At 46.2% G+C, this 15,894-nt stretch overlaps 1 protein-coding gene and 1 long non-coding RNA gene across 7 annotated transcripts in view; one reads left to right on the top strand and one right to left on the bottom strand.

The window, feature by feature from the left end:
- Nucleotides 1-2,730: 2,730 nt before the first annotated feature.
- Nucleotides 2,731-5,805, bottom strand: LOC118896494. Of its 2 annotated transcripts, XR_005020189.1 has the most exons (4): nucleotides 5,706-5,805; nucleotides 4,162-4,302; nucleotides 3,805-3,904; nucleotides 2,731-2,782 (listed from the first exon to the last, which is right to left on the bottom strand). It is a non-coding gene; the product is annotated as an uncharacterized LOC118896494 (long non-coding RNA). The 2 variants fall into 2 exon arrangements; XR_005020188.1 differs by lacking the exon at nucleotides 2,731-2,782 and having other exon boundaries at nucleotides 3,647-3,904.
- Nucleotides 5,806-7,521: 1,716 nt separating this feature from the next.
- Nucleotides 7,522-15,894, top strand: part of IPPK (inositol-pentakisphosphate 2-kinase) — a 55,993-nt gene continuing 47,620 nt past the window's right edge. Inside the window, exons 1-3 of one of the 5 annotated variants that reach the window (XM_036855733.1) lie at nucleotides 7,645-7,742; nucleotides 11,190-11,391; nucleotides 15,448-15,495. Coding sequence is in view for 2 of the 5 variants with exons in the window: in XM_036855730.1 (XP_036711625.1) it covers nucleotides 7,662-7,742; nucleotides 15,448-15,495 (129 nt within the window). In the remaining 3 variants the exon portion in view is untranslated. Of the gene's footprint in view, nucleotides 7,743-11,186; nucleotides 11,392-15,447; nucleotides 15,496-15,894 lie in introns of all 5 variants that reach the window. The other 4 variants (XM_036855734.1, XM_036855735.1, XM_036855730.1 and 1 more) reach the window with 4 other exon arrangements.

The raw sequence follows: 15,894 nt of genomic DNA, 5'->3' as shown, positions 1-15,894 counted from the left end.
ACATATGTTACACCTTTTGTAGTTGTCTTGTGTATTCTTTTTTTTTTCAGACTGTTTACTCTTCACTCTTCAGTTTTGGAATTTTCTCTTGACATATCCTCATGCTTAGAGATTTTTTGATCAGCTGTATCCAGTCTACTAGTGAGTCAATCAAAGACATTCTTTCTCTGTTTCAGTGTCTTTGATCTCTAGCATTTTCAAAATTCTTTCTTAGATTTTCCATCTCTCCATTTACTTTGTTTACTTTACCTATCTGTTCTTACATGTTGTCTACCTTTTTCATTAGTGCCTTTAGCATGTTAGTCATTGTTATTTTAAATTCCTGGTCTGGTAACTCCAACATTCCTGCCATATCTTAGTCTGATTCTGATACTTGCTCTGTCTCTTCAGACTATGTTTTTGCCTTTATTATACCTTGTTTTTGTTGAAAGGCAGACATGGTGTACTGGGTAAAAGGAACTAAATAGGTCTTTAGTGGTATAATATAAAATGTGGAAGTGGGGGAAGTCTTCAACAGTCCTATGATTAGGTCTCAGTTTTTTGTGGGCATGTTGACCTGGGATCTGATCTTCATAAGTAGCTCTCAGTTTTTTCCCCAACTTAGGTGGGACAGGATATTTGGAGGGGGTTGAGAGTGGGGTAGTTCCCTCCTCCACATGGAAAGCTAGAAGGGGTTGAATATTAATATTAATATTATTAATAATATTTAATATTATTAAAGGATATTACCCTTTCCCCAGGTTGGTTAGACTCTGATAGAACCCAAATAGGTTAGGCTCTGGTAAAACAGTTTCTCCTGAAGGCAGACCTTTTAGGAAGTACAGAATGCTCTGTGTGTTTCAAAATGATTACTTTTCTCCTCCTCCTGCTGGAAGCACAAGGGGATTTTTCTCCAACATTCACTGTGAGAAACCTGCTAGTGCTCCTGGAGGTAAACTTACAAAAAGTGTGGAGGCCCCCAGTGAATGGGGCCTATGGAGTTTTTAATCTCTCATACTTGTCCACACTGAGCCTCCAGCAATTAGTCAATTACAATTCAGGTTTTCCTACCCAACATTGGTTCCTGCAGATGTCTCTGCCTGAGGGTTTCTACTCCAGTAAGCTAATTCTCTGTATCTACCTGTCTCCCCAGTTTTTGTGGCAGCAATTAGCCCTGTGACCTCACTTCTTCGACAGAGTTAAGATTTGTTGATTTTCAGTTTGTTCAGCTGTTTACTTGTTAAGATAGAGTGACAATTTCCAAGGTTTTTACACGTCAGACCAGAAACCAGAAGTCCTATTTTTAATAGGCAGCACATACATATGTACAAAATTTAAAAAGGAAAGTTACACAGAGTATACAGGATTTTTTTTTTTGCTACCATCACATTTTACTCCTAGTATGTTACCAATTTCTTGTATCCTTTCAGATACCCTATGCTCATAGAAATATTTGGCTGATTAGATATGTATGTTTGTGTTGTATATTTTTATATGAGTGGTATCATAATGTACACAGTATCTTAAAATTTACCTTTCTCATTTAACAACGTATCTTGGAGACATTCTTCCTTTGTAATAGCTGCATAGTATGTCTTTGATGGATAATTTAGATATTTTCAACTTCCTTTTTTTTTTTTAATGTTATGTGCATGCAGTTTTGTGACTTTTGTTGTGCTGAGATTTTCTTTTTAGTGGTATTATGTACATTCATAATGTACATTCACCACCCTCCATCTCCAGAACTTTTTCCTCTACCCAAACTGAAACTCTGTAGCTTTTTAACACTAATTCCATTACCCCTCTCCCCAGTCCCTCGAAACCACCATTCTACTTTTGTCTCCATGAATTTGACTACTCTAGGTATTGATACCTCAAGATTTTAATTTTTAATGTAGACAAAGTTATCAATCTTTTGTTTGGATTGTACTTTTCTGTGTTGTCTAAGATGATAATGATGTCCTGGGATGCCCTTATTGGAAGGGTTGGGCCTCCTTAGTCATGCTGTGGCACCATCACCCTTTCCCCTGGACTTTCCTGCAGTGTAAAAGCTGGAGAAAGGAGAAGGTGGATGGGGAGCAGAAATTCTGGGCATCAGACCCCAGGAGAGTGACTAATTCAGGTAACAGTATGCCCAACATCATCATATCCCTGTGTGGAAAGAGGCCAAGTTCCCTCCAAGGACTCTTGACTCACCTTCCAGTCAGGATACCTTGGAGTTGGTGGGATTACCTGAGGTCAGCAGTTCAGGTGGCCTGAATATCCTGGAGTCCACCCTCAAGAGCACCTGCCTAATTCTACGTAGTTGAGCATCCTGAGGCCACTGCATGCAGAGCTTTATTATTTTTTTCTAATTACAAAGATAACTCATACATTTTATGCCAAATTCAAACGTTACAGACACATGTAGTGTAGTCAATGCACATCACCTGTGGTCCCATCCCCAAAGAAAATCTCAGTACACAGCAAGGCACATATTTCTTTTTTTTTTTTTTTAGGTTTATTTATTTATTTTGGCTGTGCCAGGTCTTAGTTGTGGTTTGTTTGTTTGTTTATCTATTTATGTATGTAGGCTGCGCTGGGTCTTAGTTGCAGCACGTGGGATCTTCGTTGCAGCATCTTTTAGTTGCTGCATGTGGGATCTTTAGTTGTGGCATGTGGGCTTCTTAGTTACAGCATGCATGTGGGATCTAGTTCCCGGATGAGGGATCCAACACGGGCCCCCTGCATTGGGACTGCGGAGTCTTACTCACTGGACCACGAGGGAAGTCCCAGGCACCTATTTCTTGATTGTTTTTCTTTTCTATTCAAAGACAAACACCTATTTCTGTATTAAACATACAATGGCCATCTTTCCATATTCATACATAGTGATAGATCTATCTAATTTAAAAAGTATTGAGAATGTATTCATTTAAATTTTTATTACAGAAGTGTTACATGAATACATACTCTGAGTCAACAACATACAAATATAAGAGGAAAGTGACATTCTTCTTTCGTTTCTCCTGCTCTCCTCTTCCCAGATGGGAAAATTTCCTTTCCCTTTTCTTTGCATTTACACACAGACACAACACGTACACACACACTTGTTTCACTTAACCATAGACCTTGAACATCTTTCATGTCAGTACATACCTAACTCATTTCCTTACTGCCTGTATAATTTTCAAGTATACTGTAACTCAGTGGTTCTGGGATTCATGTGGGGAAGTTGTTAGAACACGGGTTGCTAAGCCCCTCTGCAAGTCTTCTGCTGGGGTGGGCTGGTGCAGCCTGAGGCTGTCCTGAGGTGCCCACATTGGGAACCAAGTCTTGTCCATCACTCTTGTGTTTGTACAAACATCCTGTACATATCTCTGAGCACTGGAGGGTTTTGTAGGGTAATTTGTAGGCATGGAAATGGGTCAAAGGGGATTAGCTATAGCTACAATACTTTTAATGATATGGCCAAACTGGGCTCCAACAATGCAGACTCTCTCCTCCACAGTGCACACGTCCTGCCTGTCCCTTGTATACCACCCATATCAAACATTGTGCAAAATTGTTTTTATTTTGCCAGTTTGATATATATTTTAAGATATATACTTATTTTAATTATTTAATTATGAAAGAAGCTGAACAATGAATGCCTTCCTTTTTGTGAACTTTTAATTTTGGATTTTAGATTTATAGAAATGTTGCAAGATAGTACCAAGTTCCCAAATGCCCTATCCCAACTTCCCACCATGTTAACATACCTAACTATGGTACATTTCCCAGAACAAAGAAATTAACAGTGATCCATTACTATTAACTAAACTCCAGATTTTATTTGGATTTTACCAGTGTTCCCACCAATGTCCTTTTCTGTTCCAGCATCCCACGTTGCATTTGGATGTCTTGTCTCCTTAGGCTCCTCTGGTCTGTCCATGTCTCCTATGACCTGGGCAGTTACAAAGACTCTTGGTCAGTTATTTTGCCAAATTTCTCTCAATTTGGGTCTGTCTGATGTTTCTCTAATGCTTAGACAGGGATTATAGGTTTAGGGGTGAGGGGAATACCACAGAGGTGAAGTGCCTTTCTCATCATGTCATGTCATATCAAGGGATACATGATATCGCATGCTTCCTTCAAAAATAAAAACTGTTTAGTAAGGAAAATTCCAGACACACATAAAAATAGGAAGAATAGAGTAAGTACTCATCACTGGGCTCCCAGTCACTAGTGTTTTGCCACTTTGGTTCTGGATGGCTTTTCAATGTGGTTGGAAGATGAGTTTCCCATCTCATCTTTCTTCCTTTTCTCTTCTCCTCTTTCCTTCCTTCCTCTCTCTCTCATTTCCTTTTTCAAACAGAAAGGGGACACTGATTAACTGTGGTGGGAATCTAGCTGGGACCTAGATGGAGGAGCATAAAGAATCTAGGCAAAATGTCCTCATGTAGGAATCCCAGCTAATGATGGCCTTTTGGTCTTTGCTTCACTTCTAGCTTTTTCTTGAAGAGGTGACTGGTCCAGCATAGGGTACCCTTATTATTAGCTTGGACTCTAGGATCTGAGTGAAAGGAACCCAACTCAAATTGTTTAAGCAAAAGATAGAATTCACTAGCTCAGAAAATTAAAATCAACTGAGTTGGACTCAATCCTCTGGCTCACTTTGTGTCCCCTTTCTTGCCACTTTCCAGCTGTTTCCCCTCTGTTGCTGCCACCTGTGGTGCCTGGATCACTGCTGACAGCATGTGATGACCCCCCCCAGCTTCTCAGCTGAGGTTGATTCTCCCCACAGTCATTTCAGTGCAGGCCAAAGGCGTGCGCTTCGTTGGATAAACCTGGATTACTTCCCTGCGCTTCCTGAACCAACCACTGGGAATGTAATTCTTGATTGCACAGCCTTGAGGCTAGAATCAAGTTCATTTAAGTCAGACCACATGGGTTAAATAAAGGAAAAGGTACTTCCCCTAATAAAAACTGGGTTTATGCTATAAAAAAGAAGGGAGTGTGGATCCAGGGTATGAAAAACAACTGATAAACCCTGTTTATCTGGGACACCTTTCTCATGTCTTTCTTTTCCAGCCTTTCCTTCTCCCAACCCCTGCAGATGAGCCCACTCTCCTTTGTGTCCCTCACTGTTACCCCACCATGATTCTTTCAAAGCACTTGTCCCTTTGATAAGGTGGGTGTGGTCCACCCTAGGAGCATCTGTGGAGAATTTTTAAACAATCATAAAATCAAGATTTAATCTTTTAAATAACCATACACTAGTAATTCTAAACAGTGTCAGTGATAAAATGTTCCTTGAAAAAAAACCCCAACAAACCAAGATACAGAACATTTCCAGCACCACAGAGGCTTCCTTAAGGAAATGTTTTAATACTTAACAATCTGATCTGAATTCTGCATTCACAGATGCTGAGAAAATCTCAGACATGTTTAGGGTCCCCTGGCCTTGTGGTGGTGTAGGAAGGCCTTCTCACCCTTTGTGAGTGTCCCCCCACCCCCACCCCTTGGGGATTACTTACCTCCAGGAGTGGGCTGTTTCTGCCCCCATTTCTCAACCATCCCTGGAGTGGGGCCTGAGCCTACCTGGGCCAGTCCTTTGGGGCCCAGGGTGGGGGAGATGTTCAAAGCTATCAGCTCATTTTCCTGACTCACTGGCTTCATTTCACTACTATTCCCAAGGCCTTGCCAGGTGCTCTAAGCTGTTCTCAGAGTAGGGTCTGCAGGTCTTTCCTTGTTGAACCATATACCTGAGGCTGGGTTTTCTTCATATACTTCAACCCTAGCAATATATTGCAACAGATTCAATGCAGAAGCAGATGTGAGACTCCAGCTATCTTCTATGAAGCCAGACTTTAAAGAAATTTGCAAAAATGTAAAACATTTGCCACTCTTCTCTATATTTTGGGGAATTATAGCTACTTTTCTAAAAAAGGTAATGTTTATTTTAAAATGAAAATAATTTTTAAAAATTTGTTTTAATTTATAATATGGTAAACATGGAAAGATATAACCCATATTAGCAAAAACTTTTTGAGGCCCTCAATCTTTTTTTTTTTTTGGCCACACCACGCTGCTTGAGGGATTTTAGTTCCTCGACCAGGGATTGAACCTGGGCCCTTGGCAGTAAGAGCATAGAGTCCTAACCACTGCACTGCCAGGGAACTCCCGTCAATCATTTTTAAAGAGTATAAAATGGTCTTGAGAGTAAGAGTCTGAGAATCGCTAATCTAATTTAATCCTCATAGCAGCTCTATGAGGTGGTCTCATTAGTCCCACGTCAACAGTGAATAAATTGAGGCCCAGAGAAAGGAAGAGATCTGGCCTTTGCTTCACTGTCATTAAGTGGCAAGGGCAGAATTCAAACCTCCTGCTCAAGGTTTATCCCTCAAGATTCAACGAAACCTACTCCTCCAGTAGGCAGATAGGGTAGGGGAGGTCCCCGGAGAAAGAAATCCAGGCATGGCTTTCTCGACATAAGAAAAGCCATTTTTGGCCTAAGTCATTTTAAGCCTGGCCACAACGCTTGCCCTTCAACAGGTCTCAGTAATGATCTTAAGAGAAAAAAAGAAAAACTGTTATCAGGCAAGAGAAGTAACAGTAGCAAAGATAATATATCAGTAGTAAAGACTCTCAATTCTGTTTCAATGGTAAAGATTAGTCTGAAGTGCTCAACTACCAGATCAGTTTGGACCTAAGGGATGATGTAGACCTTTTCTGACCCTCATGACTTCAACTAAAGCTTGGACTCTGACTGCCCAAGCCCTTTATGAATACGCATGTTCCCTTAGCTTAAAACTTCCTCAATTTTGCTACCTGGGGAGACACTGCTTTGGGAAAAAGCCGCAGCATTCTCCTTACTTGTTGCAAGAAATAAATCCTTCCTTCTCCCACTCTTTGTCTTCTGGCTTGACACCCACCAAAAGGCAAAGCCAGTTTTTCAGGTAACACTCCCAACAAGAGCGCCATTTAGGAGTCCACTTGCCTCTTTGAGCTACGTATCCTCATTTGTAAGGTGTGCACCACAATGTTTCTACTTCCTGGGACTACTGGGGTGATTCTGCATCAGGTAAAGAGCAAACGAGGATATTAATAACCCGATGAGTGAGAAATGTATCCCATTCTGCAGGAAAGAAGGCTGAGGCCCCATGACTGGGCGGGCTCCAGCTCTAGGGACCACCCAACGCCCGGCCCGCCTGGACCGTCCCCTTCCAAGCACCCGGCTTGCCTGGACGTCCCCCGCCCCCAGCCCCACTGGGACCCCCTGGCTCCTAGCGCACCAGTACCACTCTAATCCCAGCCCGCCTGGACTCATGCTCCCCAGCAGGCCAGTCCTGTTCGCCGGGTAGCAGCCGACTCCTCCCGCTTGCCTCACTTCCGGCGCCCAGGCCGGAAGCCTCCCTTCCGGTTCTCAAGATCGCGCTCCGGAAGTGAGTCACTGTGCCAGCACCTAAGATGGCCGCCAGCCCATCCACCACCGTGGTCAACAGAGGAGAAGCGGGCGCGAACCCGGAAGTTGCCCGGCTCGGCCATGGGAGATGTCGGGGGCGTGGCTTCCGGCGGCCAGCGCCTGCGAGTGCGGGCGGCTGGGTCTAGCTGAGGCGGCGGCTGACAGGAGCTCCTCCCCGGTCGTCTGCGGCTGGTGCCTAGGCGAACCAGCGGCCCCCAGCTCGTGGCCCCGCGAGGCTCCAGGGCCGCACCGTGGGATGGACGAGGGGAAGATGGACGAAAATGAATGGGGGTACCACGGTGAAGGCAACAAGAGCCTAGTGGTGGCCCACGCACAGGTGAGCGGTTGACTGTCGGCGCGGTTCAGGGCCCTTACCCTACTCCCGGTGGGTTCCGCGTCCCCCAAGCACCCCCTCCGCTCAGGTCGGTTCTGTATCCCCTCAGGACCCACTACCCCCGGATCGGTTCCCCAGCAGCCCTTCTTCCGGTCGGTCGCGCGTTCCCCCAGTGTCACTGCCCCGCGATAAGTTTCGCGTCCCCCCAGCATCACCCCTCCCCGTTGGGTCAGTTCCGCGTCCCGCTGGTGTCACCGCCTTCCCCCAGAGCAGTTCCGCGTCCCCCCATCGCTCTCCTCCCCCTAGGTTGGTGCCATGTCTCCCCAGCACTCTCCTCCCTCCAGATCGGTTCCCTGTTCCCCCAGTGTCACCTTTTCCCCCCGGGTTTGTTCCGCGTCCTTCCAACGCGCCCCATCCCGGCCTCACACGGTGCCGCCTCCGACTGCCCAGCTGCGGTGAGGCCGTACGGAGTAGCCTTAGGGAAGATACAGGGTACCGGCAAGGTCAGGAGAAAGAAGCAAAGTGCTTGGGGTGCTGTTACCTCCCTGAGATGCAGGGAATGGCTGTTCTCCTGCTGCTGTTGTTAATATTAATGGAGCATTGTCTGCAGGTTCTTCTCCAAAGTCTTTTAGAATTTAAAGAATTTCCCTTTCTTAATTCAGTAAGGAAGAGAGTTTCTGAGAGTGCAGTGAGGACTCCCAGTGAGTTGAATCCGGGAAGAGAAGCTTGTGGATTTGTGTGAAGGCCCAGATCTCTCTGACATCTTGCTGTCTGATACAACCAGGCAGGAATGTGGTGGGCTGGGGGAGGAGTGATAGGTGTCATTGAGAGCTTAAGAGTATGGGAGTTGCAGTTACACAGAGCTGGGCAGAATCCCAGTTCTACCACTGCCTGGCTCAGGCTCAGTTTCTGCATTTGCAAAGTGGAACTAGTAACAGAATCCCCTTTGCAGAATTGCTAGAAAGATGAGGAGCTGGACAAGTTATGCAAGTGATAACTATCATCCACCTTGGACTTGGCGGTTACTAGCTCTGACCCAGCCCAACAGCTCCTACGGGGAGCTCATCTTCCAATTCCTCAGTAAGATTGCATGGTATATCTTCACTTTATGTAAAGCTAATTAAGCCTTCTTTTGGCTAATGTACTGAGTTTCAAAAGTAGCGTCAGATGAAGTAGCAAGTTCCAGACTCAGTGTAAAAGAACACCAGGCCTTGGGCACTCAGATGCCTTCTCCATTGTTCCTGACAAGCATGTGTCTACCCTCCAGGACAACTGGCCCCTTCCTTTGTTGCACAGCCCCAGATGTTAGGGTCATGTTTCTTTTTCCTTTTTTTCCCCCCACTTTTAAACTGAGTCATCAGGCTATCCTGTACCTGTTCTCTTCATTATTTTAAATCTAAATTTGCTTTACTATGCTCATTCCTGCTTGGTTGTTGTTAGCTCATCATTTGAATTTGAAGATTATCATCACGAGTAGTCTTGTAAGAAAAGGTTCCCACCAAGTGAAGATGCTGAGTAAAGGGAGAACTCTGCCCCTTGAGTGTGGAGAAACCTTTGTGCTTTGCCTGGGCCTTGAGGGAGGACAGAGCCCTGGAAGGCAGCTTTCAGGACCCTGCTGTGCCCAAGGAGAGGGTGTGTGTGTGTGTGTGTGTGAGTGGGATAGAAGAAGGTGGGTGAGCACCAAGTATTTCTGCTCCCATGGATGGACTCTCCAGACCCACCTCGTTCATTCTGAAGTAGAGGGTGACCCTCACCAGGTTTCTTTCAGATCGGGAGACGATCTCTTTCTCAGAGGGGGCATCATCTACTTTCAGAATTGAAAGGTCCTTAAAAAATGATGAGTCTGTCCCCTCTCCTTTCCAGTGTCAGAACCCGACATGCCTTCAGCCAGCCAGTCCTGAGGCCTGGCATCTGCACTGGAGGAACATGGGATAAGACATAGACAGACAGCCTTCCAGGCTGGTGGGTTGGGAGGCTTCCAGGAGCACAGGACTTGTAGAAAATGGGGCCTGGATATGGAGGAGCTAAGTGCAGGCCGAAGGAGGGCCATAGTGTGGGGTGTGCTCAGGGTTGGGCAGTAAGAGATGACAGTGTGAGACCTGAACGGTATGCCAGTTCTTGACAGGTTGCTGTCAGTTTTCCTGTGGCCCAGTGCTCAGCATCCTTGGGTCCAGCTGTGCAATTTAACCCTTTCCCAGGCACTGGCCCTTGGCCCTGGCACTGACCCTCTGAGGTGCTCCAAGGCTGTGGCCAACCTGACACTGTACTCTAGTGGGTGCCTGGAGTCCCCGGCACTGACCCTGCGGGGGGTCTTGGGCAAGGACATTTCCCTTGTGGGCACGTACTTTCCTTTCCTTACTGTAGCCTGAGGGTGCTGTCACTTGTTCTAGTGGCTGTGCCATACTTGTGTTCATGCTGAGCTGTGGTCACGAAGCCTGGCGCTGCCCTCAAGTGCGCTGCTGCCACGTGGGATTTCTCTCCGTGTGGCGGTGTTGCTTTTTCATCTGCAGTGACCCTTCTTTACCTTGGTCTTGTTCGCTTTGGCTTGGCATCCTGTCCTGTGAAGGTCACTGTAAGTCTGGTTTGTCATTTGATCTCGTATGTGCCTTCAGTTGGGGGAGTCACCCAGGGCAGGCCAGGCAGAGACTCCTCCCCAGGCACTGAGCTGCCTTCCAGCTGCCCTTGCCTCTGGGGTGCAGGGCAAACAGGGGCCCACTCCCTTCATCACACTAAGCTGTTGTGACGTTTTCCTCCTTATTGACAGAGGTAACATGAAAGACCCGCCAACCAAGATCTTTTATCAAAAGTTTGTGCCTGATCTTTCAGGTTTTATAGCTTTTCTAAGATTCTGATCGGGCTTCAGATCCTTTCTGCAATTGTTTTGATGCCCTGGGGTGTTTGTCCTGAAGATATGGGGTTCAGGCAGTCAGGAGCTGTGTGTTTCTCTTCTCTTGTGTTTTAGGATTTGTAGATCATACTTCTTAATGGAGCTGTTGGAAGCAAATGAGTTGTTCTCTCTTTTTTTTTTTTTCTGTCTTTCTTTTTTTAATGGCGTATTCCCAAGTCCTGGGCTTAATTTTCTCCTGAATCTAGTAGAAAGAGTCTTAACGTTCTGTTACCTGTAGTATTTTTTTTAACAAGTAACTTATTCTGCATTTGAGATTTTTAATGATATTCATACAGGTTGATACAGCTGATGTGACTTCTTGGTGATGTCTCATTGGAGAGCTGTGCATGTAACCCTGTCTTTATTCCTGGGATCACCTGCAGTTGAATGGTTAGGATTTGTTATTTCCAAAATATATTCCCTTTGGTGGTTTCCAGTCCTGGCCTTGGTGAGTGCTGAGCTCTGCCTTTCTAGCATGTGGGGGTCTGCTGGTCTAGGCCTGGTATCCTAAGGTGGCATGGTCACTTCCCCCGCCCCGACAATACCTTCTTCCTCCTCAGCAGAACTCAGGACAGCAGCTGCCCCTTTTACCAGGAAGGTAAGGAAGGTTTCTGTGTCTGCTGCAGAAGGACGAGACCACAGCACTGGGTCACCTACCTCTTGGTTTGGACACCTGCTCTGCGGCCATCATGTGGCCTTGGAGAGCCTGGGGTCCTTGAAGGCTCCCCTCTACAACACCCTCACTGTGCGTTCCATGCATTTGTGGTATGTCTTTATAAAACATTCTCATTTTCTTCTGGCTGTTGGATTTTCCATCTTTTAGGGACCATCTGAACACCTCTTCTGCTGCAGCCCCCGAGTGTCCTGTCCCCAAATGTCACCTGGGCTTACACCTCCACTGTCCTGTCCCCCACCTCACAACTTGCATCTGTGTCTGCTTCAGTCCTGAGGCAGCTGTGGGTCCATACAGGCAGGTGAAACTTGGGAAGGAAAATGTCCTGCCCATTCCAGACACCTGCTGTCCCCACCTGTGGTCTCCACCTCCTGTCTGGCCTCACTTCGGAGTCCTTGGCTCCCCTCTATGACAGGGGTTCCCAACCCCCAGGCTGTGGACCGGTATGGGTCCGAGGCCTGTTAGGAACCAGGCCACACAGCAGGAGGTGAGTGGCGGGCAAGCGAGCGAAGCTTCATCTGCCGCTCCCCATCGCTGACATTACTGCCTGGACCACCCACCCCCCGGCCCCTGCCGTGGAAAAATTGTTTTCCACAAAACTGGTCCCTGGTGCCAAAAAGGTTGGGGACAGTTGCTCTATGAGATGTCTCGAGTCACCCTCCATCTGTTCTGTCTGAGGCTGTCAGCCCAACAATGCATCCCACACCTTGTCCCTCTTATCCTTCTGTGGGCCCTGGGGTGTGTTTCTGATTGCCTCTGGTCAGCAGAGCCAAGTGACTTGGCTTGGTATTCTGTCACGGGTATTCTGATGGAAGACCTGGGCTGTGCCCGAGTTGGGTGTCTGTGGGTGGTGGCCTCACTGAGAAGCAGGGCTGAGCCATTTTGGGATGCCTGGGGTAGCACCCTGAGGGTCGATTCCTTCTGTTGTTGTGTTTATCTTAGTCTCCCTTTCCCTTAAAAGTTGCCTGATCTCTGCTTCCCTGGGGTCTTCTTGGGGTCCCATCCTGGGTTATATCCTCACTCTGGTGGAAGACCTGACTTGGGCTTGTCCTCCAGCAGTGAGGCTTCAGCGATTGATCACTTCACACCTCGTCTTTGCCAAGAGGCCCTGGGCCCTTGGGCTTCACATGGGCAGATGACCCTTTTATATATTGTTTTTGTGGTCTTTTATTTTTATTTAATACCAAGCGTTTGTTCCTCTCTCTGCCCCAGAAAATACAGAATACTAGAAGGAAGAAAGTAAAAAGCATCCAATGTCTCCCTACTAAGAAAATAATTTTTGTTAACACTTGGTGCACTTCCTTCTATTATATGCTTTTATTGGGTACTTAAGCATCCTATCTGTCTGTTTTTGTTTTCTGCTTTTTCACTCAACCCTACAGCATAAATATGTAGATAATTCTTCAAACAAGTTTTTAAGGCTGCCGAGCACTTAGGCAGCCAGAGTTCCTGTGCTGTCAGACATTCACACTGTTGAGCTGTTGTGAGCCAGGCTTTGCTGATGTCTCGGTGTTTTGAGGACTTGGGTGGGTTCTCAGAGGGGATCGAAGGAACATCTCCTAGGCCTCCTGGCACATGACATGCCAGTACTCCCCCACCCCCGCCATGGCCTGGGACCCTCACAGCACTGAATGCTTTCTACTCCTTTTATAAGTGGCGTGTTGTACGTTTTGAGGTTGTTTAATGTGTATGTGTTTATATGTGTCATTTCTCCATTCACTGACTTTTTCAGCTTGTTAAAATCTTTGATTTTCATCTAGTGTTCCACGGTATGAGAGAGCACACCGTGATTTTCTGTCCTCAAGGACAGAAAAGGTGTGGCCCTGGCCTAAGATTCCCTGTCCTGCTTTGGAACAGGGAAGAGCTGCCTCTGCCCCAGACTGTGCAGAAACTCTTGTTAAGCCCCTCTTCTTAGTCTCACCCTTTTCTCTTCACGTTCTTAGCATTTTATCCTAGACACTATGAAGAAGGTATGTTTTAAAATCTGGTTTCAGATATTTAGTTTAAAAGGAAAGGAGTTGTTTCCTTCACAACTGGTTAAGACCTTGTGAGCTGGCAGGGCCCTGGTGCTTACCAGATTATGCGTTGGTTTCGGCTCCTTCATGGGAATCTCCCCGTGGGTGGCTGGATCAGTCCCACTCCATGCCATGGGTGGCCCTTGGACTAACTGCATCTTTGTGCCAACCAGGGCTGGTGAGGTTGATTTCTCACCTTTTCTCTGCTGTCCCCTTGAATAGGTGTTGTCTGGGCCCATGGCCAGCCTCGTGGCATGTAACAGGGCCACCAATCCAGCCCAGTCAGACCTTTACAAGGGGCAGTTAGCACTCGCCGTCCAGAACAGGTGTGCCCACTGAGTGCTTGTGTTTGTGGAGACTGGCCTTCAAGGCTGACACTGCAGCTCCTGTGGGGCAGGTGGGCAGTTTCTGGCGATGGTTTTAAATGGGTCCCTAGAGAAAGCAGTTTTCCTTGAAGCAGACACAACATGACACTCAGAATTTCTTAGCAGGTCTTGAGAAACAGTGAAGTCCAGGTGAGAAGTGAGGGTGCTTTTAGGGGGGCTGAGTTTCTGGAAAGTTGCCTAGAATTAGGGTTTCTGCATATCAACTTTTGTTTTTCCTTGAATTTTGATGGACTCCTTGGCCAGTTGATGCCCATGATCGAATATTGATGTCTGCCTGGATTTGGGAGGGGTTAGGGGCATGTGCACGTCCTCGACCTTTGCTTCCCCAAGTCTGGGCTTGGGGCTCAGGGAGGTGATGGATGTCTGGGGTTTTGAGAGGAGTGTGCGTCATCTGAGTGGGGCAGGAAGTGCCAGGGGGGCTGTGGGCTAGGGAAATGGATCTCGTCTCTATGGGCCTTCCTTGCTGTCAGCCATGTTTTGGGTTCTAAAGCTGCACTTTCTGAGCCTCTTCAATCACCAGCTCCTCCCACCCCGCCTAGATCCCAGTGCTCCAGACCGTGCCTGAGCTCCTGCACCTCTGCTCTCCTCCTCCTGTTCACTGCTTCTCTCTGGGCACAGTCCAGGTTCCCGACGCAAGCCCTTCTGCCTGGAACTCCCTGTCTCCATGGGAATGGTTTCCAAAGTTGTCCACATGGAATTATCTCCCCCATTACCAAGGCTCCACAACACATCCAGGTTATTTCCTTGGAGAATGGCCATTTCAAAGGCTGTACTAGTTTAAAAGGTTGTTTTTTTCCATTTTTTTAAACAATTTTGTAATGTATGTTATATGAACATTGTAAAAAATTGGAAAACCCAAATAAACAGAACTTTAAAAAATAAGTTCCCAGTTGGTGCTACCTGGACACGCGTTTACCTGTTCTGAAGCCCTTTCAGACAGTTCATACAAACTCAGCATGCACATACTTTAAGATTTTTTGTTTTACAAACTTTAAAAAATGAAGAGTAATAAATCTACAGAAAAGTGGTCAGATCATATGCGTATATACAGCTTGATTATGACAAAATACATGGACCCGTGTTCTCATGACCAGCCGCTTCTAGAGCCTTTCTTAGGGACCATCCCACCTGCCAGAGATCTTAGTCTTGTCTGTTTTTGAGCTTTACATAAATAGAACTATACCCATACATCATTCTCTAATACACACACACACACACACACACACACACACACACGTGTATGTACATATTTATAAAGATAGGTTCATTCTATAAGCCCTGTTCTGTCATCTTTTTCATTTATCAGTAGATGATGACTGTACCTTTGTGTCTGTAAATATGGATCTTCCTTATTTTCTTGTAAATGACGGCATAGTATTCCATGGTCTGGAATATGTCCCTCCGTATTTAACCATCCTACTAATGTTGGACGTTTAGGTTGTTTCCATTTTATTTGGAATTATAAACAGTACTTTTATATGCAGTAGCTAAAATCTTCTGTGCATCTTTAATTAAGATAAATTACTGGGAGTGGGCTGGCTAGGTCAGAGAGCACAGGTTTTCCTGGTTGCTCTGTGTCTTCAGACGTGTGGCCCAGTACTGGCCCCCACCTCCTCCCCGGGGCACTGGCTGCCTGTGGGGCTTTCAGCATCTGCACTGCTGAGGATGGCTTCTTATCCACAGCCACCCACCCTTATCCCCGGGCTTTGGGTGGGTACTAATCAGACTTTGTTTTATTTTCCAATAGCGTTGTGTGGTGCTTCGTTTTCTGAAGTTTCCTCCTAATAGGAAGAAGGTAAGATCAGTGGATTTGCCACCCAATCATTAAAATAATTATTTAAGAAAACTTTGATTTTTTTCTGATGCAGAAGTTTTAATGCTAACTTTAGAAATTTGAATATGATACAAGCATTCAATGCCGAAAGCAGTGTGTCCATCTTTCTTGCTGGAATCAGCACTTTGACCTGCTGGGGTCACTGTGGGTCATCATGGTTAGTCCCTGGGTACTGAGCCAGGAGCCTCCCTGACTAGTTCAGAGAGCTCTGCTTGTGGCTGGGGAACCCAGGGCCAGGTCTTGGCTTTGCCTTGGTGATTTCCTTACACCCTGCTGCCTAAGTTTCCCCATCTGTGGAATTGTATCAATGAAAATGAAGTCTGTGATGCTGTGGTAGACAGTCAGTGTTACAAGTCACAA

Source organism: Balaenoptera musculus, chromosome 6 (genome assembly GCF_009873245.2).
Source record: "Balaenoptera musculus isolate JJ_BM4_2016_0621 chromosome 6, mBalMus1.pri.v3, whole genome shotgun sequence".
Taxonomy (NCBI): Eukaryota; Metazoa; Chordata; class Mammalia; order Artiodactyla; family Balaenopteridae; genus Balaenoptera; species Balaenoptera musculus.
This window is presented reverse-complemented; position numbering and strand designations above follow the sequence as displayed.